The 27,386-nt window shown below is 36.7% G+C and overlaps 1 protein-coding gene and 1 long non-coding RNA gene across 2 annotated transcripts in view; one reads left to right on the forward strand and one right to left on the reverse strand.

The window, feature by feature from the left end:
- LOC139314689 (uncharacterized) overlaps positions 1 to 14,665 on the forward strand; it is a 46,499-nt gene extending 31,834 nt beyond the window's left edge. The window contains exon 2 of the long non-coding RNA XR_011600206.1: positions 14,325 to 14,665. This is a non-coding gene — a long non-coding RNA (uncharacterized lncRNA). The remainder of the gene's footprint in view (positions 1 to 14,324) is intronic.
- Positions 1,285 to 27,386, reverse strand: ATP6V0D2 (ATPase H+ transporting V0 subunit d2). The gene is made up of 8 exons (XM_070940466.1): positions 27,257 to 27,386; positions 21,360 to 21,531; positions 14,910 to 15,088; positions 13,110 to 13,189; positions 11,031 to 11,108; positions 3,876 to 4,052; positions 3,251 to 3,328; positions 1,285 to 1,446 (listed from the first exon to the last, which is right to left on the reverse strand). Exons 1-8 carry the CDS (start codon positions 27,384 to 27,386, stop codon positions 1,285 to 1,287), a joined length of 1,056 nt encoding a protein of 351 aa, XP_070796567.1.

The raw sequence follows: 27,386 nt of genomic DNA on the forward strand, positions 1-27,386 counted from the left end.
TTAAACAGGAAATATGAATATATATATATATATATATATATATATATATATATATATATATATATATATATATATATTAAAAAAAACCCAACAAGAAGCAGAACTATTAAATATTCTTTGCATTTTCATTCATTATTACCTTTGATTCCTAGTTGCATCATTCCAGAAAGAGGCCCATTTAATCTAATGTCATTAGAATAGAAATCAGTTTGGCCATTTAAAATTATTACATATTGCAGTTGTTGCACTAAGTGGATAAATTTTTGTGCTGCTCATTAAGGAGGTACTAAGTTTTCCACAGTGTTATCACAACTCTTGGGTGACAACATGAATCCCAAAAAAGGAACAAATTTGGCACCATGTTACATAAAATAAAGGCAGATTTTAAAATAATTACTGTGACATAATAGAAATGACATCCATCTTGACAAAGTACAGAAGGCTATGATAAGGTGACTTATGTGCCTTTACTTACTCTCCAACTGAGGGAGTATTCATGGAGTTGTGAATTCTCCAACATTGGAAGTGTTTAAGAAGAGATTGGACAACCATTTGTCTGAAATGGTATATTGTTTCCTGCCTGAGAAGATAGACTTCCAAGATCTCTCCCAACTCTGTTCTATTCTGTTCTATTCTATTCTATTCTATTCTATTCTATTCTATTCTATTCTATTCTATTCCATTCCATTCCATTCCATTCCATTCCATTCCATTTTACATCAGAAAAGTCAATATGGCAGCCATAATGGTGTAATTAATGGTATACCTTTTTACTGTGTGCATCTCATATAGGACACACATTAAAACACCCAGAGTTTCAATTGCACCACTCTGCCATCAGTTTCAATTTCCTGAGCACACCCGCAGAAACCTTTGCTCCAGCTGCTAATTATTCACAAGGATCTTTAGTTTAAAGTACTACCTAAATTGATTCTTATTTATCTTTAAGCCATACGCGTCTTGAAAATCTCTTCAAGTGGAGCTTGCCTTTATATGGAAAATCATCTTTGACAGCCCTTTAAATGGATGATTGCCTTTTGTAAAGTAGGATATTTGAAACATCTTAATCACAAGCTTTTGTATTCACCTTACATTTGTTGTAATATAATAACTGAAAATTGCTTAAATCGTACATGAGTTGTTTCATCTGAACAGAACTAACATGTGGGAACAACGAAATGCTACATTCTAAGGCAATTTCTTCCTAATGGCCAAATATGTAAAGAGACTGTTTTTTGAGGAATAATTTAGTAATTATAAATGACAACAGGCATCACTAACAATTTAGAATATAGGGATGTAGTTGTTAATCTTTGTTCTGTGCCTTTGAGAAATGCATTCAGCAATCCATACAATATTTCTGCTTTCTTGTTCCTTCAGTTTAACGTAGGAATAAAAAACTCCAAAATGAAATTGACTGTTAAATGCCAGCACGTTCATTTTCACCTGTACAAAAGGAGAAATATATTTAATTATTTTATTTTTTTAAAAAAAGATAACTGGTTACCTTTAAATCATGTCTTTCCCTCTTCAGAATTCAAAAGAGCTTTACAAATGGCAGTAAATCTAAATGGATTTTCCCTTTGCTTTGCTCAATAAAAGCTGGCCTGAGGTTTAACTATATCTGAGCATTTGTGGCAATGCTTCAAATAGCTCACAGGATCATCATTCACAGAAGGGCCAAGGAGGGCAAAGCTGTCAAAAGCAGCATTGTGATATTGTGCTATTTGCTCCAGCCCTTTTCTATATGCATTGTGACATTATACCTGCCCCATAGGGATGTAATTCGTGGCAAGACATTCTGATGCTGCTTTCATCCTTCTGATGAAGAATGTCAAGTTGTATGCCACTTATCACAAAGGTTAAAAATACATTTTTAAAAAAATTAGAAGCAAGAAAGTTTGTGAATCTTAGAGCAAAGTCCACACCAACCTTTGAGTCACATATCAGAAAGGCCCACACTGCAAAACAGGATGGGTGCGCCAAAAGATGTTTAAAGGGTGGGTATTACATTAAAGGCTTAATGTATTAAAATTAAAGACATGAAATGTTAATATTATAACTTTGTATTCATTTTATTATATTTATGAAACATGGATTTTCATATGATTACAGTGATTTCAAATCCTTCAAGTCTCAGTCAATTCTCAGATTTTAAAATAAATCAAGGTCTCTGTGAAGAAAATCAAATGAGCCCAGAGTCACCTTGTAGGGGAGAGATGGGCAGCATGAGATAGATAGATAGATAAATAGATAGATAGATAGATAGATAGATAGATAGATAGATAGATAGACAGACAGACAGACAGACAGACAGACAGACAGACAGACAGACAGACAGACAGACAGACAGACATGGGCTGCTGCCGGTTTAGACTGGTTCGGGTGAACCGGTAGTTCTGACAATCAGCTGGTCCCGCCCACTCGCCCCCGCCTTATCCTGTGCTATATTTCCTTCTTTCTGGCTCAGCTGATTCGTGTGGCACAGCTGATTTCTGCACCTCCGGTGTTCTATTTACCGGGGCTGCCTTAGAAGGTAAGCAGCTGAGCTTCAAATTGCTGTATTTTGAACGCTGCAGCAAGTGTATTAGGCACACATACATGCTCACAGAACCGGTTGTTAAACCAGTTGCAGCCCACCACTGTAGGTAGTTGATGGATGATAGCAATCTGTTCTGTTGGTTACATGGGGACATGCAAAGCCACCTTAAAAAGGTAAATTCCCCTCGCACATGTGCTAGTTGCTCCCAATTCTAGGGGGTGGTGCTCATCTCCATTTCAAAGCCAAAGAGCCAGCGCTGTCCGAAGACGTCATGCTGGTCATGTGGCCAGCATGACTAAATGCCAAAGGCGCATGGAACACAGTTATCTTCCCACCAAAGGTGGTCCCTATTTTTCTACTTGCATTTTTTACGTGCTTTCGAACTGGTAGGTTGGCAGAAGCTGGGACAAGTAACAGGAGCTCACCCCATTACACGGCACTAGGGATTTGAATCGCTGAACTGCCAACCTTTCGATTGACAAGCTCAGTATCTTAGCCACTGAGCCACCGTGTCCCTTATAGAGACACCTTACAATGCACCTTTTCCAACCTACTAATTTAGGAAAACTTTTTTGAAGTCCTTTCCTAGTCTTAGGTACATCCACAGTAGATATGTCTGTTGGGAGGCCCACAAAACAAAATGTCTCGGAGTACATTGAAAAGAAAGAGTTTGGGAAGACAGTGTTTGAAAGGTGAATCAAATCTTACCTCAAGCTCAAAAAAGGCATCTTCCAAGGTTTTGTCACCTGTACTACCTCCAACCATTTCAAAGCAAGCCTTGTATTCCTGAAAGCAGAAGCAGCCATTAAATATTCTGTAAAACATTTCATAAATTGCTTCCTTTTGTTTATAAGTGATCTTGGTAAATCGATTCTTCAGTGCATATTTCTACTTTACATGTTTTATAAATTGCAAAGCACGTTCCCTCACTCTCTCTTTCTCCCCTTTCTTTAAATTACCCAGTTGCATCCACTGTTACGCCGCTCTTCTCCCCTGGATGTCCCCTCCCACTGTCCTCTCCTCATTATATATAGAATTATATAGTAATACCATTATAACATCAACTGTTTTTATCAGCAGTCATTCTTCCAGAACAATCATATTTTGTATCTCAGAAAAGCAAGAACAGCAAATGGAAATGGAAATAGCAATCTCCATCATTGGCCAGAGAGCTCCATGCATTTCCTTTAAGGAAGCAGGTCAATGTTATCCGTTTGCTTTGTTTAGAATCTGGAAAACCCAGTATGTAAGATTTTTAAAATTTGCCAACATATACTCTAAAGTGATATAGATAGAATACATTTTTATCAGGCACAATTCGGAAATTACTTACAGCATAGTAGTCCGCCACACCCTTCACTTGCTCATAATCATCAGTCTTGGCGAGCATATCTAAGCCTTCTGGATACAGTCTGCCACAAGTTGGATACAGCTTCTGTCTGTCCTCTTTACTTAGTTCTGTTCCAAATGAATTAATTGTGATAATAAATGCCCGCCGGTCAGCTTCAAACTGAATAAAGTAAAACATATGACAATTTTACATGTTTTTTAAAAGACTCATTCATAGATACATAACTGTTACGCTTCATTTTAGTAATCCACTGAAATTCTCTCTGTCTTTTGGCAATGTTGATTTTAAAAAGGGTTTTTTTTTTCACCTTTCTGCTCTTGGTTAATAATATAAAAGTTAAGTAAACACCTTTTCCATCCCACTGGGAACTCACATTATTTCCTAGTAATGTAACATATTCCAAAGGAAGAATTGAAAGAGCACAAATAAAATTAGTTCTGTGCAGAAATATCAAGATTTTTAACCAATGAAATATTTCAAACCTTACTTATTATAAAGAAATCAGTAGGCTGTGTACTACAGAAGTGAATCACTTTTTTTCTTTCTTTTTTCTTTCTTTCTTTTTTTTCTTTCTTTTTTTTTTTTGCAATCTTTAATTCTGGCTGTTTATGCCCAGGACAGGTGTCAATGGAACTATAAGAGAAGGAAGTTCCAGCAGTGGATCACTGATTGATTTCAGTTTTTCTCAGTTTCTCAGTTTTCCAAATCTTTTTCATTTGAATTTTTGATAAAGTTCTTAGTTTTCCATTCAGAAGTTTTTGTGAATTCCATTCCTACATGAGTTTGAAACTTCTTTTTAAAAAACATAACAATATGTAGGCATTTTTGCACATTGTTCCAAACAGATGTTATTTGCAATTTTGCCTAATGTTACATTTTTGTATATTTCTTTTTGCAAGCACTTCCCCCTTAATGTAATGCATTCTTCTTCTTTTTTTTTTGTTAATTTTATTAAATATACAATTTAAAAACTTGGTGCGACTTGTCTGGTACATATTTTTCTAACACTTTTTCTTTCGTGTATATTACAATATAACATCATGCATATTCCATATATACTTTTTGTACATTCAATCACACTTCAGTTACATACATATTCCCTTCGTATCTATTCAACTCCAATTTATTCCTATCTAATATTTCTTATATTATTTTATTTATTCTCTTCACTCTGTTTCTAATTCTCTATCCCTACATTCCTCCTTTTCTCTAGCCATTTATAAAATGTATTCCAGGTTACATAGAATTCCGATTCATCTTTATCTTTGAGCTCCATTGTTAACCTGTCCATTTCTGCACAGGTCAATATTTTGTTGATTATTTCTACCTCCTGTGGGTTCTCTCTGCCTTTCCAATTTTGTACGAATATCAACCTCGCTGCCGTTAATATGTGTACCATAAGATATATTTCTTCTTTTTTGTAATTATCCCTTACTATACCCAGAAGAAAGAGTTCTGGCATCATATCTATCATCTGGTTTAACAGCTCTTCTAGCCACTTTTATATTTTGAGCCAAAAGTCCTTGGCTTTCGGGCACCCCCACCACATATGATAATAAATGCCTAGTGTTGCTTTACATTTCCAACATTTCGGTGAGCAATTTTTGCACATCTTGGCCAGTCTTGTGCGTGGGAAATGCCACCTGTAAAACATCTTGTATTGATTTTCTTTATATGCAGTGGCTAGGGTAAGCTTTCTGTTCCTCTCCCATAGTTTTTGTCAGCTATCTAGATCTATGCCATACCCAAATTCTTACTCCAGGTGAGCATGGTCTCTTTCACTTGCTCGTCTATCATATCGTAATCCAGTAAATATTTATATAATTTCCTAATCATCTTCACATCTGCTCCTTGTAGGATTTCATCCAATTCTTTTGGTTCAGTGCATTCTTGTACATTTATTTCGTTAATACATTTTTGTCCAACTTCTTCTGTCCAATAGATATACATTAATGTGGATTCATATAGACTATGTTCACAGGATACTAAATTATAGGATCAACAGTAGTATGAGCTCTATCATTTATTAATTAAATCTATGTTCCATGTTCTGGCTCCATTGGACAGTTGAATAGGATGTATGCAATTCAATTTAGGAAGTGATAAGTGCCTCTTTGAGAAAGTTGATTATGTTACCACATTGAAAAAGACAGTGTTGGCTTTCTTCTGAAGAGACCTAAAGATTATTCAGAAAGTGATGAGACCCAACTGCAGAGAAACCTAGAAGAAACACATTATCTGGAACTCTCCTGGTCAGATTTAGGTCCTTTTGTAGTATAGAAATTGCACCAAATTGCACCTGGTGCTTTCTCAGAATATGGATGGAGGAAATAAATGTCTGCCATGGTTAGCAGAGGGTGGGGAAAAACTCCTAGTAAAAAAGGAGAATTGGCTTTTATGGCAGTGAACTTTAGTGCATAACTATTGTGAGATAATTGACAGTTCTTATTATTTTATCTATAATGCAGTGGAATAAAAAATATCAACCAAAGTGAGTTTTTTTTAATTTTTACCAGCCCAAGAGGACAGTTTAAGTAAAATGCAATTAAAAGGATCATGAAAAAACTTAAGTAACAAATAGCTTTGCCTGATCCATTTTCACATGCAAAAAAGAACATCAAAGAAACCATTGATGACAGCTAATGTAAATGAATTAAATACAGATTGGGGGATAGAAAGTGGAGGAAGATGCATTTATCTTTAATTAAAATAAAGGTAACAGATATATTTTATCACTTTTCTAGCCTCAAATTTCTTCTCAGGGCTGTGTTTGTGTGTGTTGAGTAATTACAAATTTGGGATATCTGTATTTAATAATGTAATATTTATTTATTTATTTATTTATTTATTTATTTATTTATTTATTTATTTATTTATTTATTTATTTATTTATTTATTTATTTTATATACTGCCCTTCTCCCAAGGGACTCAGGGCAGTTACAGCCAGCATAAAACCCACAAATATAAAATTTAAAAACAATTTAAAAATATTAAATAGTTTGGCCCATATAATTAAAATAAACAATCCAATTTAAATGTTTAAAAAAGAATTAACAATTAAAATTTAAAAATTAGGCCAGCTCAGCTTGTTGAAATAAAAGCGTCTTGAGGGCCCGGCAGAAGGTGCGCAAGTCGGGAATCCTCCGCATCTCGGGGGGCAATTCGTTCCAGAGGGCAGGAGCCCCCACAGAGAAGGCTCTCCCCCTGGGGGTCACCAGCCAACATTGCTTGGTCGACGGCACCCAGAGGAGCCCCTCTCTGTGGGAGCGAGTTGGCCAGTGGGAGGCTATTGGTAGCAGCAGGCGGTCTTGTAAATACCCGGGTCCTAAGCCATGGAGCACTCTAAAGGTGGTAACCAATACCTTGAATCGCACCTGAAGGACCACCAGAAGCCAGTGCAGCTCGCGCAGGAGAGGTGTTACATGGGAGCGCCATGACACTCCCATAACCACCCACGCGGCCGCATTCTGGACCAATTGGAGCCTCCGGGTGCTCAATAATCTGTTGCCTTATCTAATTTAGTTAAGATACCTAGAAAAATCTAAAGTATTTCAATCCTATTTTAAAGGAAATTTATTTCTGCCACGTGTGCTATTAAAATAATTGAATATACTAATGAAAAAGTGTACTGGATGCTGTGGCTTAAAAATGGTTCTGGTCACCAAGAAAGAAAGAAAAATGCTGAGAAAAAGTGTAGAGCAGAGCAAGAAAGGTGATAAGGGATCTAGACTCCAAACCATGAATGATTGAGAGAAAGTAGGTATGTCTAGTCTAACGAAGAGAAGGCTTAGGAGAAATCTGATACAGTCTTCCAATACTTGAGAGATTGTCACAGAAGAAGACAGAGTCAACTTATTCTCCAAGGTGTCTGAGGGCATTACAAAAAGCTACAGGTGAAAAATCATTAAAGAGAGATTCAACTTAAAACTAAGGAGAAATTTCCTGACAGTGAGAACAATTAATCAGTGGAGCAGCTTTCCTCTGGCTGTTGTGGATGCTCCATAACTGGAGGTTTCAGAAAGAGACTGGACAGCTATTTGTTTGGAATGGTATAGGCCAGTGATGGCTAACCTTTTTATCATCAAGTGCCAGGAGCAGGGGGGCTGCATGTGTGTGTGCCCACACCCATAATTCTATGCGCCTGCCCCCACGCATGTATGCGCGACCCCCCCCCCCCAATGCTGTCCCTGCTCCTGGCACCCAATGGCACGGTAGGCCTGTATTTTGCTCTCTCCAGCCTCCAGAGCCTTTCTAGAAGTCTGGGGAGATCGAAAACGGCCTCCCCCCTGGAGGCTCTCCAGAGGCCAAAAATGGCCTGTTTGCCAACTCCGAAGTTGGCAAATGGGCCATTTCTGGCCTCCGGAGAGCCTTCAGGGGGGAGGAGGCCGTTTTCGCCCTCCCCAAACTCCTAGAAAGACTCTGGAGCCTGGAGAGAGAGAAAAAACAAGCCTTTCACACCACCCCCCGAGGCCCTCTGGAGGCAGGAAACAGCCTGTTTCCCTACTTCTGATGGGCCCAGAAGGCCCGAAAATCAGATGCGTGCGCCTGAGCTGAGCTCATGTGCCCAGCGATATGGCTACATGTCATAGGTTCGCCATCACAGGTATAGGCTCTCCTGCCATGGGCAGAGAGTTGGACAAAAAGACCTCTAAGGTTGCTTCCAACCCTATTATTCTATGTTCTAGGATGGCTATGGTGATAGATTAAGGTGACCAGACGTCCCACTTTTGGCGGGACAGTCCCGATTTTTAGCAATTTGTCCCGCGTCCTGCGGCGTTTCAAAAAAGTCCCGATTTTTCATTCTGCCTCCTGAGTCCCGCTGCCTCTTGAGCCCCAGCTGATGGCTAGAAGAAAACAAAACTGTTTAAACTCTTGCCCGGGGTTTCAAAGGGCTGCCCTACAGGCAATCAGTGTAAAGAGTTCCTGAAGCAGTCTTTTTTTCCCCTAGCTAAGCTGCAGAAACGAAACCGAAACCGAAACCAGGATCTTTGGTGCAACGTGACAAAATGAGGCAGAGAGAGATTTATTTTTATTTTTATTTTTCCTCCCCAAAAAAGGTAGGTGAAAAACTGCAAACAATGGGAAATTTAGGAGGAGAGTTCAAGATTTTAAAACACAAAAGAAAAAAAAGCTGTATTTAACTAGGGAATTGTAATAATTGAGATACTATTAATTGTATATTGTGTTGAAAGCAGAAATGGTTAAGTTGTGGTTCAGAGGAATATATGGGGGAAATTATTTGGTTTATTATTATTGGTAAATATAATTAATTGATTTGTAAGAAATTGGATTGCATGGAAATAATAGGAATATTCATGTTCATATTGATTAATATACAAAAAAGATAGTTTTATAACTAATTGATTTATATTAAAATGTTGAATTTGTATTAAACAACTGTATTACATAATTACATAATTAAACAATGTGAGGATGGATATAAAAATAGATGACAATGGGAAGGGGTATAATATAGAATAGAAGGGAAAAATTGAATTTGATTAAAATTAGAGATGAGGATGAAGGGTAATATTGGTTTTTCTTAAAAAAATAGATGAGGAATAAATATGGCAAAAAGGAAATATAGAAATTGTAAATTTAATTGAAGTGACTAAACACTGTTTAAATTTGTGAACCGGCCAATACTCTGTTCAAAGAAAATAAATTGTATGTTTGTATGTGTGTTTCTAATTACTGCTATTTATTCATATTTGTTCTCTTTTATTCTTTAAAGTTTAACCATTCATTCTTTATCTTAATATCTTTATATTTGTTTGGGGTTGGCTTTCTTCCCTTTCATCTTTTTTATTGTACAGCAATCTTTCTCCTCAAACCTACCACCTCTCTCTTTTCTTTCCTTCTTACTTTCTCTTCCCCCCCTCTTCTTCTCCTCCCTACTTCCTCTTCCTTTCTCCTTCTCCTCCTCTCTTCCTCCCTCTCTTACCTTCACTCCTACTCTAATTTCCCTTCCCTTCCTTCATCCTTCTCTATTGCTGTATCCTTTTATGCATATGGACTACTCAGAGGGCTGAAAAAGTTATTTTTGACTGGTCCTCGCACTTTTGACCAGTCCTCGAACTTACGACTGTCCTCACATTTTACATTTTTGCCCTATCTTGTCATCATGGTGAAGAGAAGCAGTTGTGAAATGAGTGACATGGTTGTTAAGAATGCTGCATGGGCATAAATATGAGGATGGTCATAAGTGTGAGGACCAGTCAAAAGTGCGAGGACCTGTCAGAAATGACTTTTTTCAGCCCTCTGGTTAGTCCTTTTGTGCATATGGACTACTCAGAGGGCTGAAAAAGTTATTTTTGACTGGTCCTCACACTTTTGACCAGTCCTCGAACTTACGACTGTCCTCACATTTTACATTTTTGCCCTATCTTGTCATCATGGTGAAGAGAAGCAGTGGTGAAATGAGTGACATGGTTGTTAAGAATGCTGCATGGGCATAAATGTGAGGATGGTCATAAGTGTGAGGACCAGTCAAAAGTCCGAGGACCTGTTAGAAGTGACTTTTTTCAGCCCTCTGGTTAGTCCTTTTGTGCATATGGACTACTCAGAGGGCTGAAAAAGTTATTTTTGACTGGTCCTCACACTTTTGACCAGTCCTCGAACTTACGACTGTCCTCACATTTTACATTTTTGTCCTATCTTGTCATCATGGTGAAGAGAAGCAGTTGTGAAATGAGTGACATGGTTGTTAAGAATACTGCACGGGCATAAATGTGAGGATGGTCATAAGTGTGAGGACCAGTCAAAAGTGTGAGGACCTGTCAGAAATGACTTTTCAGCCCTCTGAGTAGTCCCTATACACATAGCCATGGCCACCCGGTCACATGACCAGCTAGCCACGCCCACCCAGTCACATGGCCTCCAAGCCACGCCCACACAATAAGTCACGCCCACAATGGTGTCCTTCTTACCAATGTTAAAATCTGTTCACCTTATCCTATACACATAGCCATGGCCACCCGGTCACATGACCAGCTAGCCACGCCCACCCAGTCACATGACCAGCTAGCCACACCCACAAAATAAGCCACACCCACAATGTCCCTCTTTACCAATGTTAAAATCTGGTCACCTTATGATAGATGAGATCTAAAGAAGAAATATTACATATTTCTTACCTCTAAAATAGGACACATTATATCTGCTGTAGTGCCACCTTCTTTTTTGCAGAATGCATAAAAGGCCTCAAGATAGGACTAAAAAATAGAACACATTTATTTGAAAAACCCTCTTTGAAAGATCACAAATACAATTTAACTTGAGTTGTTAATTTTGATGCGAGTCCAGGACAATAGGAAAAATATGAATACATTATATTGTTTACTGCAGAATGAAAGTAAGGTTAAAGTTACTTCCACCATTAAACTTATAACTCATGTAGGTTTTTGTAAATCAAGAGAAGAACTGGATCCATCTCTCTGGTTTGCTTTCTATTTGATTTGACTTGATTGCTACTAGCAATCTTGGATACGATTTTGAGAAGCAAGGCATAGGGATAAGAATAAGTTAGTTTCCTCCACATCCATTTGTCAAATTTGCAAATTTCTGCCTATCTGTTGGAGACTGGAATTAACAATATGAAAACTAGGAATACTGTTGAAGCCAGTGTCTATGCTGCAAATTTTGAGAGCATATTTATGTGCTCTCAGAAAATGTATTACAGTAAGTTAAGGAAATATGTTTGCCTATGGAGATTCTCAATCATCCAGGTCATGGTTATCCCAAAGGTGTTTTTTTCCCAAAAGATAACTGGACAATCTTGTTTTTTTTCTTTGAAAATATTTCACTTCTTTTCCAAAAAGGATAAATATTTCTTGGATGAGAAGTGAAACACTTCTTGGATGAGAAATGAAATGTTTCCAACGAAAAAACCAAGAAAGTCCAGTTGCCTTTTGGAAAAAGCACCTTTGGGTCTAGAAGATATTTTCTTTGCCTGTTCCTCTAGCCAGTGTGGGCTGCAACTGGTTTAACAACCAGTTGTGATAGCATGCACTTCCGCACAGCGTTCAAAATACAGCAATTTGAAGCTCAGCTGCTTACCTTCTAAGGCTGCCCTGGTAAGTAGAACAATGGAGGCGTGGAAATCAGCTGTGCCACATGAATCAGCTGAGCCGGAAAGAAGGAAATATAGAACAGGATAGGGCAGGAGCGGGTGGGCGGGGCCAGCTAATCGTCAGAACTACCGGTTCATCCGAACTGGTAGCAGCCCACCACTGCCTGTAGCCCACCTGAATTTCATTCCAAACTATATTGCATAAGATCAATATTAAAATAAAAGTTGAATTTGGAAGTCTTGGTTTCTACTTAATAAGTAGAAACATTGCTGAATAGATTTCAACATCAGCTGACAGTGCTTCTTGTAACAGCAACCCTAAAGGGGTAGTCCTACCATTAGATACAGTGATGTCAGGGCATAGGAGTGGCAGTCAAATGTTAGAAAACAAGCTGTATGTAGACAGCTTATCCTCTGATTTTTAAAGCTGTGTCCACTGGAGGAATCATTTAGTCTTAAAATAAGAATGTGTAGTCCAGTGTTTTTGAACCTTGGCAGCTTTAGGATGCGTGGGCTTCAACTCCAGAATTCCTCAGTTATCCAGCCAGTTGAATCAGCTTGGTTGCAGTGATGAAGAGAGAGGAAGAATTACTTTGTTCTCTGTCATGCACAGCAAAAAGTTCTTGGGATGACTTTTGCAACATCGTGCAAAAATATGTTTACTAAACTCAGAAGGGCTTAGAAGTGAGCAAACCTGCATAGATTAGCCCCCAGAAAGTTATTGATACCTTCTACGTAGTTAGATGTCTTTTAATGTACAATTATTGTTTGTCTATTGGCAACAGAGAGTTTTGAAAGTTTCCATTTAAATATAGTCAGAAAAATATGTTACAGGGTAGACCGAAGACATACTCATTCTGTTTTCTCCACATTTTCTTGCATCTGAACTTGCCTAAACTCTATATGTTGAATCCTATTCTTGAACTGAATGGCTTTGTGTGTGACAGATAATAACATAAAATAGAAGTCACAAAGAACCTTCAGGTTTTTTGCCACTGCCAGTTATACATACATCTATCTTATTTGTAATCTTTTATCTATATTTACATTATACCAGTGACAAATCTGCCACTTATTTTAGTACTCTTAATTTGTATAGATTTCTCTATGCAACAGAATTCAATAGAATTCAAGTAGGGTTTACCTTGTATAATTTGTTGCGCATGAGTTCAATATTCATTTCATCCAGATCGTTTTCAGATATACAATCTTGAAAAAAATCAGCTGTAAAGAATAATATTTAAACTATAGACCAAATTTCAAAAAAGTTCATTTATTACTTTTAAAAAACACGTTCAAATGCTATGCAGTTTTTCTAATTATGAAAAAATAGAGAAAATAGGAAAAGTGACATGATTATGGAACAATGTTAATGTTAAATCCCCAGAAGAATTGTGTCAGAATTAAAATGGTAAATGATAGCCATAGCTTCCTGGGGTGCTGAATATCTGAAATATCACATCACTATGGCTGGCTTTTCTTGTTGTTGATGACATTGTTATAAGGAAAGTGATCAGTTTTATAGTGGCTAGGGTGTTGGCAGCACATTGCCAATTCCAGAAACAGGGTGTGAATATAGTTCTCTTTAAGAAACCTAGACCATTCTCAAATGTTGGTTATTATTGTAGAATGGGTTAGGTAAAGTAATAGAAAAGTTCTCAAGTTCTGTGATTGGTATATCAGATTTGAAATCTTGGAGAACTATTGTTGTTAGGGCACCTCAATTTGCAACATCCAGATATATGGCTTTTAATTCTGGGAATGTTTAGCAATAGGCATGCGAGCTGAGACACTGGGAGAAGCGCCTGATTTCAGAAGGGTACCCTTATTGGAAAAGACTGTAGTGATCTGACTCAGTTGAAGGTAGCTTTGGTTCATATGTCACCAAACTCACATAGAGACCTGTTTAGATTGCAAATATGTACCACCACCCCTTTTGCACAGTAAACCAAATTATCATGATGCAGTTGTAGGAAATGCTGAAAGTGCTAAAAACCCTGCGTGACTGGAGAAGAGGATAGGAAATACTCAATACTGAGTTTGACTCTATTGTGTAAATAAATCTGCACCCTTTAAATAAAGTTAATTGGGTTCTTATCATCTTAAAATAAGATCAGTAAATCAATTTTCCAAAGTGATTTCTACATATTTGATGTACCAGAAAATGTTCAGTAAGGATTGTTTGCAGGTACCCTTCCCTGTTGGAAATACAACCCAAGAGATATTATTAACTCATATGGTTTGGATTCATTTTATTAATGCTGGATCAATTACTGTCTTATTAAAGGGACATATATTTCTCTTGGCTGTCACTCTTAAAATTGGAATTAATTGTTATTAATATTTTTTCATTTTTCAGATATGGTACTGGTGAAAAGAATCATGATATAACATGGAAAGGAAAAATCTACCTGATTTGCAGCAATGGACTGGTTTAAAATCCCATGTGATTTTTTTAAATTGATTATTTTGACAAAGGGGCAAGAAAGAAGACATTCCTCAATAATGTCATGGAAATTTTGATTGAAAACATTTTTCCAGACTGTTTTTCCTTTTTTCCCTTTACCCCTAATTTTCTTTTATTTTCTTTTATTTTCATTATTATTAATTTTGAGGGTATATTATATTGTTAACACTATTGTATGTATATTTCTTCTGTTAACTGATTTACTATAATAAAAGAAATGCATAAAAAGCAAACATTCATACTAAGGGGTATAGCATGTGATCTACTTAGCTAAAGGATGTATAAAAACTGTTTAATATTTATGCCTTCCCAGCACTACAACGATATGTGAGCAATATTCACTAAGTAAATTAGAGCATAATAAGTTATGTTCATTTTGATGGGCCACATGCTTTTTTAAAGAAAGAAGTTATAGTAGGAAATGTTCTCTTCTGTGGGAACATACTTGGAAATCTATGAAAAGATTGAGTGACGTACCTAATGGTGTGTCCACCAAGATTGCATTGAAGAGCTCTGCAGGGTTTGGAGCAATGCTGACAGCTTCCATTTGCTCGAAGTTGCCCAAAGGATGGCACTTAAGAACCAATTCATCTATGGGTCTTTGGCGCAAGGTACCAGTAATGAGGAGAATCACATTATCAATCATGTAGCTATACCTAGTATGACAAGATAACATCAGTCAAAGGTTTTGTTGCATTCTCTGAAAAATGTTTTAAAATCTAAGAATCAGGTTAATGTTAAATCTAATATCTTGGGCTTTGTAGCAGAACGCTAATTTTCCTCTAAGCGGGGATCATATGATAAAATGGAAATAAGAATTTCTTCACAACGCACGCTACATTAAACAAAATGACAATATCATCAAAAAGGAATCTATTTTGCAGAGCGTAGCACATTAAGAGGTGGGGAAAGTCAGACTCTTTTTACATTTCATTATCTGCATGTGGATTTTGTGATCCTCATTCTTTCTCACCTCTCTATCAGCCATTCTGAAACTTACAACCTCCAAATATTTTGGACCACAACTTTTATCAATCCTGCCCATAGCAGCTGAACTGATGGTACTTGGAAAGCAGCAGGTCTGGGAAGAAAATGTTACTTTATATTGATAAATAGGAAACACATGCTACTGACTCTTATTAATAAGTCACATAGCAGTGCTTTTGAAGACACATCTCTGCCCTTCTCTGGGTGATAAGTCATTTGGGTTAAATATTTATTTTTTCCTCTTAAAATTTAATTAATACATTTTATAGAGAGATGTATGCAGACTTTCCCATTTTTACATAAGACAAAGATTGGTGATGTCAGGAACTTAATATAATATTCTAAGAAATGAATTATCAATTGAAATCCATTTATTTAATTGCAGTATTATATACTGCCGACTCCCAAACAGACTCTCAGCAGGTTACAAAAATACACATAAAATCTACTCCCACTAAAGCTGAATACCAAGTCCAAGTTACATTGGCATCCCAGTAAGCAAATATTAAAACACATAGAATATTTTAATTTATGCATCCTACTTTTTATTATATTAACTCAAAGTGATGAACAAATCCAACACAACTTTCTCTTCCTATTTTCCTCATAACAACAACCCTGTGAGTTGGTTGGACTGAGAGAAAATGACTTGCCTAAGATCACCCAGCTGAATTTTATCACCCAGCGAAAGTGGGACTAGAACTCACAGCCTCCAACTTTCTGACCTGATATCTTAATATCGGTTCTCCACTTTATCGGCCTTTGGGGTTAGTACCGCCCAAATCTCCAAGATTAGGATATTCTACGGAAATGGAGCATGTACCAAGAAACACCGTGTTGCTTTCGCTTGATTTCTTCCCAGAGGGGGAGAGATGGAGGTGGGGAAGAGGTCTGTCTGAATTACAGCTCAGGGCAAATGCATTGGATGGAACAGTTCTATTTGAACCAGGCAAACCTATAACTACCTATCCATATTCCAAACCATCAAGGGCTTTATACATTAAAAATAATCGTTGAACTGTACTGCATGTTATACCAAAGCTGGCTTCTGGGTTGTCTTCCAAGGCAATTGCTTATAAAACTCTCTTCAGTAATCAATAGGTTATGTTTCTAATTCAGAATAATAAAACAGCAATTGGTTCAAGAACAAAATCATAATTAATAGTTGAGTAAAAAAAGAAACTTTCAAACAAAAGAAAGAAATTAATATTACTATGGTGATGTTAAAGGTAAAGATTTCCTCTGTCCAGTCATGTCTAACTCTAGGGAGCAGTGCTCATCTCTGTTTCTTAGCTGAGGGAGCCATAATGACTAAAACTTTTCCGTGGTCATGTGGCCAGCATGACTATAAGCCAAGGGAACCAGAATGCTGTTACCTTCCCACCAAAGTAGTACCTGTTTATCTATTTGCATTTGCATGCTTTTGAACTGCTAGGTGGACAGGACCTGGGGAGCTCACTCCATCGCACAACACTTGGGTCTTGAACCCAGACTTGTCAGCTGTCCAGTGGACAAGCTCAGCATCTTTAACCGCTGAGCCACTATACCCCCTACAATGGTGTTATAAAGAGTTAAAAGGTAAGTATTTGAATGTATGAGTGAGGTTGGCATTAAGGCTAGAAACGAGCCTGTCAGTTCTAATCCTGCCTTAGGCCAAAAGCCAGCTGTTTGACCTTTGGCCAGTCAATCTCTCTCAGCTCTAGGAAGCAAGCAATAACAAACCACTTGCGAAAATTTTGCCAAGGAAACTATAGGGAGTAATCCAGACAGTTGCTAGAAGTCAACAAAGGAGAAAAAAATGTACATATTTACTGCAAATCAGAAAAAAAATCAATTACTAACAAATAGCTTGTCAGCATGTTTTGAGTCTCCACATTAGTTTCTTAAATTATCCTATCAAGTAATTTCTATTGTTTTTCTTTAAATGAGCATTACATCATTCTCTTTCACACAAAACACATATTTTTGGACAACAGTCATTTATTTCAATGGAACTTAAAAATGCTCCATTTCTATTTAAATTTATTCAACATTCATAGAATTTGTTCACCACACAATAACAACAGCAACAGAAACTATGGGAATTATTTGCTATAAATTTATTTCCTTAAAATAAATATGCAAATGTTATCATACGAAATAACAAGAATATGTTGTTTTTCCATACATATATTAGGCTTGTGACAGATTTTGCTTTGATAGAATCAGAAGGAGGTTAAAACAGGTTCTAGGTCACTCTGCCTCAATAGGCAGTCTCAACAAAGAGACCCCAAAACGTTGGTGGCAATTCAGGAGACAGACTAAGTCATGTTGTTGTCTAAGAGATAATGACAGATGACTCCCAGTCTCCAGTCTAAGTGCATGTTACTCAAAGTCAGTCAGTTATTCTGACATTTGAGGGGAACAAAAAACCTTCTGTGCTGTAAAGATGTAGCAATAATGAACACAGCTAACACATAATTGTTCTTTTATGAAAGTCCAAATTAGCTGCCCAGGGGAAATGTGTTTAGGCTAAATCAGTCACACTATTTTTCAAGGAAAGGTCTTTAGAAGAAATTGTAGATCCCCCTCTGGATCTGTTACTAAAATAAATAACTAAGAAAACAATCAGAGGTTTCAGAAGTTTCTTCCCAGATTGCCATATCTCCCAGAATTCTTGTGGGTGAATAGCATCATCCCAAGCATCACTCATAATAAAAATCTGAACTTGGTGGTTGCGTCCAGGCAGATTTCTTGGCAATGTTATGGAAATGTCTTCCCTTTGCCTTCTTCAGCAGGGTGATAGCTTTTATTTACTTTCAGTCTATCCAACAGCCATGGAATTCCTAGATGGTTCTCCATTCAAGTAATTTACCAAGGCTGACTCTACTTAGTTTCCAGAATGCAAGCATCTCAAAGCAACTTTGCCAAGTGAAATATAAACAAGGTTTCTTGGCCTAACATTTGCATCTTTAATTTTTAGATGCAAAATGTTAATTAATATACTTTCATTATCTCCAAGTATTCAGAATGGTTACAACAATAATACAAAACAATGGTAACTAATTGTTCTAAAAATTAATATGTGAATAACAACAACAACAACAACAACAACAACAACAACAACAACAACAACAACAACATCAGGTTGAGAAAGTTTTAGAGAATGAGAAACTCAAGGTCTTGTGGGACTTTAGGATTCAGACTGATAGGCACTTGGTCCACAACACCCCTGACATAACAATAGTTGAAAAGAAAAAAGTATGGTTCATTGACATTGCAATACCTGGTGATGCACGGATTGAAGATAAACAGCAAGAAAAAATCACAAAGTACCAGGACTTGCAAATTGAAGTTGAGCGACTGTGGAAAAAGAAATCGTGTGTTGTCCCGATTGTAATTGGAGCCCTTGGAGCAATACCCAAAGGCCTACCCCGCTATTTAGAAATTCTAAATTTGCCGGACTTGAACATTTTGACTCTCCAAAAAACCACCTTACTCGGAACAGTTTACATCCTCCGATGATACCTTAACAGTTCCTAGGTTCTTGGTTAGGACTCGAGCTGCTGAGCTATTAACCAGCCTCAAAGGCTGTGAATCTCACTAAAGATTAACTAATAACCACAACAACAACAACAACAATGACATGTTAAAACAATTTAACTCAATTTAAAGTGGAACATCAAGTAGTAAACATTAATAATCAAATACCACCATCCCTACTTGGGGCCCAAACATACCGAATACTGTTCTACTTGATTAGCTAAATGCTATACTTCCTAATTGGATCATCACCTTGTATTATGTAAAAGTGCCATATCAGGTACCCAGAAAATTACAGGATTGCAGTGATCAAGTATCCCTAGCATGTCTACTTCAATCCATGGTGCCAATGCCTGGCATGAAAGAGGATATTTGTTGGCCTTTAGCTCCTTTTGAGTTCTTGTTACAACTGCCAAGGCAAAGGCTAAGGCAACCATGTGAATGGTTATAGGGCATAGTGTAAGACTTGCTCACAATGCTTCCTGCTTGCTACAGGATGTTTCTCAACCTTAGCAACTTAAGATGGGTGGGCTCCAACTCCCAGAATGCTGGCTGACAAATTCTGGGAGTTGAAGTCCCTACTCATCTTAAAATAGCTAAGGTTGAGAAACACTGTTCTAAAGAGTGAGAACAATAGCACTTCAATGTTATTGTCAGCTTTGGAAGCCATATTTGGCCGTAAGCTTCCATGCTGCCACCTTCTCATGTGTGGGAAAGTAGGAGGGGGGATTTAGTAGAGGGATTGTCTTTAGACATAATAGAATTCTTCCTGTCGGTCAAAGTCAGGCCGATCCTGCATCTGGAGAAGGAGTGGTCAGAGTGCTGTCTCGAGATGGGATGGATAGTGATTGGAGCATGTGATCGACTGAAGAGTGAGGGGATGGCTTTGGAGGTTTTGATTTACTGAGGGAAAACCCGGACCTCTCAGATTTGGGTTTTCCCAGATGTGCCAGTTTACCTATTCTAGTAAATAGAATTTTGAAAAATGCTTGCTTCAGAGTTTTTACTTGGAGTTGGGGGGCTTTCTGGAACGCTGACAGTTATTGTGACAACTCGAAGAGGTATTGGGTATTGGATGTCCTTGCATTTGAATTTGCCCACAAACATTGGATAAGAGCTTTGGGAGAACTTTAAATGAAAATGAGACCCAACCACCTAATACTACTCAGAATGCAAATAATGATAAATACGGTGATGGGGGCGATGGTAGGACTGCTGTCGATAACAACAGACATCATTCCACTATTCAGGATTGCCTGGGTGCTGCTTAACAATGCCACATTTTTACAATGATCTGCATTCAGCATTCTCTGGACATGGTTCGGGCTCAGTCTACTTCATACTGATTTTTAATCACTTCTGAAAACTAACTCATGCTGGGCAGGGGAGAATCATTCTAGGGCTTCCTGTTTATATGATTTGTCAGCCAGTGGAACATGAAGCCACATGAAATGATAAATTTATTTTTGCTGAAAGTTTTCCAACAGAGACTGGATGGTCATGTCTCAGAGATATTCTAGCAGATCCTGCACAACAGGATGAGTGCTAAGCTTTCTTCTACCTCTGTGATTTCTATGTTATGAAATTGCAACCAGTTTTTTACAAAGAAAGAAAGAAAGGTCAACAAGGTTAAAAACTCTCTGCCATTTTTATGACTCATCTTTCCTACTGAGTGAAATATTGCTGCAATAACAGAAAAAAAATTTCTAGGGAAAAAAAGTTGCACTTCTGTTTCTGATTTTTAAAGAAGGTTACCCAGCTTAGTATCAAGATATCCCAAAGACTAGTAAATGACGGCAAAGAGATATGGAAGACTATCTAGCAGTTGTGTGGCAGCATAAAAATGCTTTATTGCTAAATGTTTGTTGATAATGTAAGTCTATGTATTAAACTGGCGTATGAGTAAAACTTATATTTCTGGATGGAAACATTCTGTATTTTGCTTGCGCATTCCAACAGTGTGAAGCTACCTAGCCAAGAATACACAGTTTATGAAGCGATTTGGCAAGCATAACATGGGGATTTTCATGACTAATATTTAAACAGCAACAGCCTATTTAAGAATATGTATGCATGAGATAGCTAGGTGTTTTATATATAATATATATATATATATATATATAAATTCTAAGATAATTTTTCTTGGGCTGAGTTTAACTTCCAATGAATAGATGAACTTGTCCGTGTTGGTTTCTGGCAACAGACTGGAGGATTTTGTCATGATCTTTTGCAATGTTTTTTGAGTGTCCTACTCTAATCTACAACACCAAGATTTTCTAGTTGTCTCCCACCATGTATTCACCAGATCTGATCACGTTTTTAACAAAATGTTATTATTTTCAAAATTATATAGATATAGATTTTAGCTCGTCTTCATAGCTCACTGGCACAATCATTTCAGGAAGTAACTTCACTTACGTAACATAATTTAGAAAAGTTGAAAGTGGTTCAAAGGCATGATTTCTAAAATACTGAAATTCTGTCAGCAGTTTGAACTTTAGTTTGTCATCAATTGTAGAGACGGTAAGAGGACCAGTTTCATTGGCCAAGAAGTTTCCATAATCTGTGGTTTGTAAGTGTAACTTCAGGTCTAAAACAGAATCGAAAAGATAGTAACAATAAATTTATTGTTTTCAAAGAAATTAAGTGACAAATCATACTGATTTCCCATTTCAATGACATGTATACAGTTGCACACAATTTTAATTTTATTTTTTAAACACTTCCTAGATCAAAGCATCTCAAACCAATAATCATCATGATACCCTAAAATACTATAATACCTTATTCAATAACAAATATAACAATGGAAAAGAATATCTTCACATTTTATATTGGGAAGGCGTTGGTGAAGAATATATTTTCAACAGACACTTTAAAGATCATATATTGTAGTAGGCATTTCGGGGTAGGGGAGCATTCCAGAGTGTGAATGTTCCTGTGTTTAGTTTTAATCTCCAATCTGGCTACAAATCATAATTTATTTACAGATTATAAATCTGGATTTGAAATCATATCTGAAGCAATTTTCCAAATAACAATCAGCGCAAACAATAGTTTCTGTTGAATTCAAAAGATAAAAGTGTAAGTAAGAAATTAGAGAATGCATAACCAAACCAAAATATATAAATAATTTATTAGGCATGTTGTTCTCCTAAGAAGCCAAAATCTGAAAGCAGAATGTGCTCTTGGCCCCAAATCCTGGTTTACAAAGCCTGGATCCTAACTGAAGAAAACTAGATAGAAATGTTATTCTTTGAATAAGACAGCAAAATTTACTTGCTATGGCAATCACAATCTCTCCTCAAAATAGGTCTATCAGATCTAAACTGCCACTAGATTGAAGCAATGATAAAGTCTAACTCAGGTGTCAGCTAATGGCTATCTGGAATTATGCAGCTCATATCTGGTATCTCAGATTAAATGTATTAGGAGCAATCATTCTGGCTGAGTTTAAGGAATTTAATCATAGTTGACATTGAGTTCAATTTCAATTTCAGTTAACTGCAATTTATATACTATCCACTTACTTACCTTAATTCAACTCCCTTTTGGGATAGCAGCCCTTGCATGCCACAAAACGATCCAGTTCAGATTTCTAGATTGCTCCTGGAGGTTGGATTACAGGGATTATATCCTTTAATTGTTCTCAATACTCCAAATTGGAATTATTATATGGGATTGCGTTTGCCATTAAAATGCTAACCAATATAAATCCAGATATTGGGTACAGAGCCATTGTTTTGTTTTATAAAATTATTATTGTTGTTGTTGTTTTTGTTATTGTTATTATTATGACAGTATACACAGCAAACGAGATAACCATGCTGGGTTTCATATCACAAATCACTAGTCGAATACTTCCCAAGCGTTTAGGACTGAGTGATGTATTGGCGGGTTATGCGAGCAGATCCCAGTAAGGTGGCCTTCTGCAACTGACCAATGGTGATCTTGTCAGCGCCAATCGTTTTTTAAGTGCTTGCTTAGGTCTTTAGGAACAGCACCCAGTGTGCCGAGTACCACTGGAACCACCTGCACTGATTTATGCAAGAGTCTCTGCAGTTCGATTCTCAAGTCCTGATATCTGGTGATTTTTCAAGTTGTTTCTCGTTGATTCTGCTGTCACCAGGTATGGCAATGTCGACAATCCACACTTTTTTCTTCTCCACAATTGTGATATCCGGGGTATTGTGTTCCAAAACTTTATCAGACTGTATTCAGAAGTCCCACAGTGTTGTTGTTGTTGTTGTTGTTTACTTTATTCATTAAACATGAATTCAGTCAACTGAACATTCAAAAATGCATCACAAATACCATTGACTGGTGCTAATGGTTGATTAGCATCCTAGGTATCAACCAAGTACCTTCTTAAGATGTACAATGTTCCAAGTAGCACAGTTTTTTGCAATTCCGCTGGTGTTATTGCAGGAAGCTGCAATTTCTTGATGTATTTTATAAAATTCTTGGACATGGTACCAAGTGCCCCGATGACAATGGGTATCACTGTTACATGTTTCATCCATAATTGCATAGTTTTGATGGCCATGTCGCAATATTTTATGATTTTTTCCAGTTCTTTATCTTCGACTCTGGCATCTCCTGGTACCACGATATCAATAAATAGTATGTTTTGGTTTTTGACAACTGTGATATCTGGCATGTTGTGTTCCAAAAGATGATCCATCTGTATTTGAAAGTCCCACAAGATCTTCACCTTCTCATTTTTGATAATTTTTTCCACTTTATATTCCCATGACTTTTTGGATACAGGTAAGTCGTATTTTTTACATAATGACCAGTGGATTAATTTAGCAACTCGGTCATTTCTAGCTTTTTCATCACTTTGTGCAATTTTGCTGCATTCACATATTAAATGTGAAACATTTTTGACTTTGTTGTTGCAAAATTGGCAGTTTGGATTGTCAGTGGATTTTTGTATCTTCACTTTCATGGCATTAGTTTGTAGTGCTTGTTCTTTTTATTCTTTTTATTCTTGTTGTTGTTGTTGTTGTTGTTATTATTATTATTATTATTATTATTATTATTATTATTATTACACTTTCACTACTCATTTATTCCCTAAGCAGTAAAAAAATTATAGCAGCTTTTATAGGAACATTTCAAAAAGAAAACTATGAACATCTTGATTTTTTTTTTTTAAAAAAAAAATTGCAGCTGTATAGATCAAAACCAACCAGGTAGGGAAATCTAGTTCAAAGAAATGCATCAATCCAAGCTGTAGATGTAACAAGACCAGAGCAAAGTACTGCAAAGCTGCTGTCATGTTGAGTCACGCAACCTATTGTATCATGGCAGCACACCATTGTTTATAAGTGAAGATTTCTTGCAGAGCACACTATGAATGCAAGCTTAATTAATATGTTTCAAAATGTTTAGGCTTCAGGAACGCAGTAGGCAATAATCATCTTACATGCCTTCTTTTATTTCTATCAATTCCTACTGTGTTTCCCCGAAAATAAGACCCTGTCTTATATTTTTTTTGAACCCTGAAATAAGCGCTTGGCCTTATTTTTGGGAGGGTCTTATTATTTTGGGGCGCATGGAGGAAACCAGAGGAAATGGCGGGGACCGGCTGCACATGTGTTTAAATATTTTCAGGGAGGGCTTATTATCAGGGCATGTCTTATTTTAGGGGAAACAGGATACATAATTTCTGGAAACTAACTTCTTCAATTCCAGAAGCAATAATTTCCTCTTTCCATTACAATGAGGTTGAAAGCTCCAGTTCCGTAGTATCATTCTCATAAAGATGGTTGTTTGGGTGGCTGAGTTTTTCTAAGAAAAATCAAAACTTTTCATTTCAAAGTTCATTTTAATAGGGAGGAAGAGAGAGAGAATAATTGTCTGCTAAATAAATCAGAAAAATGAACCAGAATGAATCAGAAGAAAGGTGGTGTTGGAAATGTGTGAAGAGATTGGGCTACTAGATTGGTGCTGTAAATATCCAGACAGCTGTGAATGACAGTGACACATTTTCTGTATGTCTTTATTGATATCTAGCATCATGCAGTCTTTCAAGGTTAAATCTAGCAGTTGCTTTATGTCAACTAGGCTAAAGCCTGCCAATATAAACTAATCAGGATTGTATGCTAAACAAAGGGCTGCAGAATTAAAAACAGTGATCTGTTGGTAAAACATTGTGAAGATTATAGCCTTACCTGCAGTAAAAGGGTGAGAGGTGAAATAATCAGAGGCATTGGCCCTGCATATTTGCTCCCTAAGTTATTTATTTTACTTCTTTTCTTTTTTAAAATAGAAACGGTACATAGATGAAACTCTAAATGCATGATTGACCTGGAGTTAATCACCTCTCAGACTGCCCTGAAGAATTCAGAAAGATCAGGATCCAAAAATAACCTATAATGACCTCAAAACATGAGCCCGTTGCTGTATTCAAGTGACTCTAATTGCGTTGGAAATTTAAAATACCATAAATATAACATGCATAATGCATCTCGAGTAATTTTTAGTCATGCACATGTTCGCATGAAATAAATTAGTAGGAATTTGTGCATTTGTGGCTTCTTGTTTTAAGTTGTTACATTTGTATTAATTATTCTGGAATTACTTTAGGTTCATCTATGGATTATACAGAACCTCTATTCTAGTTTCCTTTGGAAGTATTGAATGCAGCCCACCAATAGTTCAATATAGTCATATATTAGATATATGTACATATTTATTGCAGCTTCTCTTATAAATCTAACCCTAACTCTATAAATCTGTTGCAGCTTCAAGACATCCTAAAGTGTAGCCAAAAATGTTAACAGAGAAATGTTTTTGCTTGTGAATTAAAAAAAAAAAGTCTTAACATTCTACTTTTGCTTCAGGTAATGTCTTAATGTAACTAATGGACCTGGCTACTAGTATGATTAAATATTAGACTATAGAAGTACATATCCTCATTATTATTAGAACTGCATAACAGCAGCACAATTCTAGTAGAAGTAATAATAATAATAATAATAATAATAATAATAATAATAATAATGGGTGTGCATACGAGCACCAGCGTGCCTACCGTCCCTGTCCTAATGTTCCCTTTAATTGTATTCATTTTATGTATTCAGTTCATGCTTATACTTACATATATTATCTAATATGTACTTGACAAATTAAAATAAATAAATAAATAAAATAAGTAAATAATGTAACCCAAAAAGTTTACCAACCTTTTTCTCAAGGTGATGTCTGCCTACATCCTAGCTGAGACCTAAAGATCTCTTTGAAAGATAATCCCAGGTTTTAATTTTGCTAATTTCAGTGATATATCCAACATTCTTTTATCAAAGTTTAATCTAATGCCAAGATAAGGATGTTTTCCTCTCTTTAAGAGAGATAATATAATTTTGCATGGCATGGGGTCAGGTTATTTACAGAACCATCTTTGTCCCATTACATCAGCCCAGGATCCCACCCAATCAGGCAGGAAAGTTATGTCACAGATCCCATAAATTAAAGAACTCCAACTGGTGGGGGTCCAGGAAGAGGGCCTCCTCTGCCATTGCCCCCACGCTATGGAATATTCTCTCCCCAGAGATGAGGCAGGCCCCCACTCTCCTGGCCTTCCGAAAAGGAAGAGACATGGCTCCTTTGTGGGAAGCCCAAAGAAGCATGCTGCTTTCAGGCTGGTTAGTCCCCTAAAAGCCCTCCTTTGCCTTTTAGCTAATTTTAATCTCTTGCCTACTTTTAAACTTTTATATATACTGTTACATATTTTAACATTTTATTGTACAGAGCCCAGCATCCCTCTCTGAGAAAGGTGGGCATTACAAAAATTAGATGATAGATAGATAGATAGATGATAGATAGATAGATAGATAGATAGATAGATAGATAGATAGATGATAGATAGATAGATAGATAGATAGATAGATAGATAGATAGATAGATAGATGGATGGATGGATGGATGGATGATGGATGATGGATGATGGATGGATGACGGATGACGGATGGATGGATGGATGGATAGATAGATAGATAGATAGATAGATAGATAGATAGATCTACTACTCTCAGAATGGCTGCCAGCAAGAAGGCAATGTAGATAGATGATAGAGATAGATAGATAGAGGATAGATAGATAGATAGATAGATAGATAGATAGATAGATAGATAGATAGATGTACTACGCACAGAATGGCTGTGGGTGAGAAGGCAATGTAGATAGATGATAGATATAGATAGATGATAGATAGATAGATAGATAGATAGATAGATAGATAGATAGATAGATAGATAGATAGATTTTCCCAAAGCCATAACACTGAACTTCAACATAACCTGACTCACCTTCCAGGGTTTCGCACTGGACTAAGTTAACATAATCAGAAGCTCTCAAGATTCCAGCTTTAAAGCCTCGGACCAGTCCTTCTAGATAACCATGATTCACATTGAAATAAAATTCTGAGTAGCCTGGCAT

Source organism: Pituophis catenifer, unplaced genomic scaffold (assembly GCF_029215685.1).
Source record: "Pituophis catenifer annectens isolate HBS135680 unplaced genomic scaffold, rPitCat1.0.hap2 SCAF_3, whole genome shotgun sequence".
In the NCBI taxonomy this organism is placed as follows: domain Eukaryota; kingdom Metazoa; phylum Chordata; class Lepidosauria; order Squamata; family Colubridae; genus Pituophis; species Pituophis catenifer.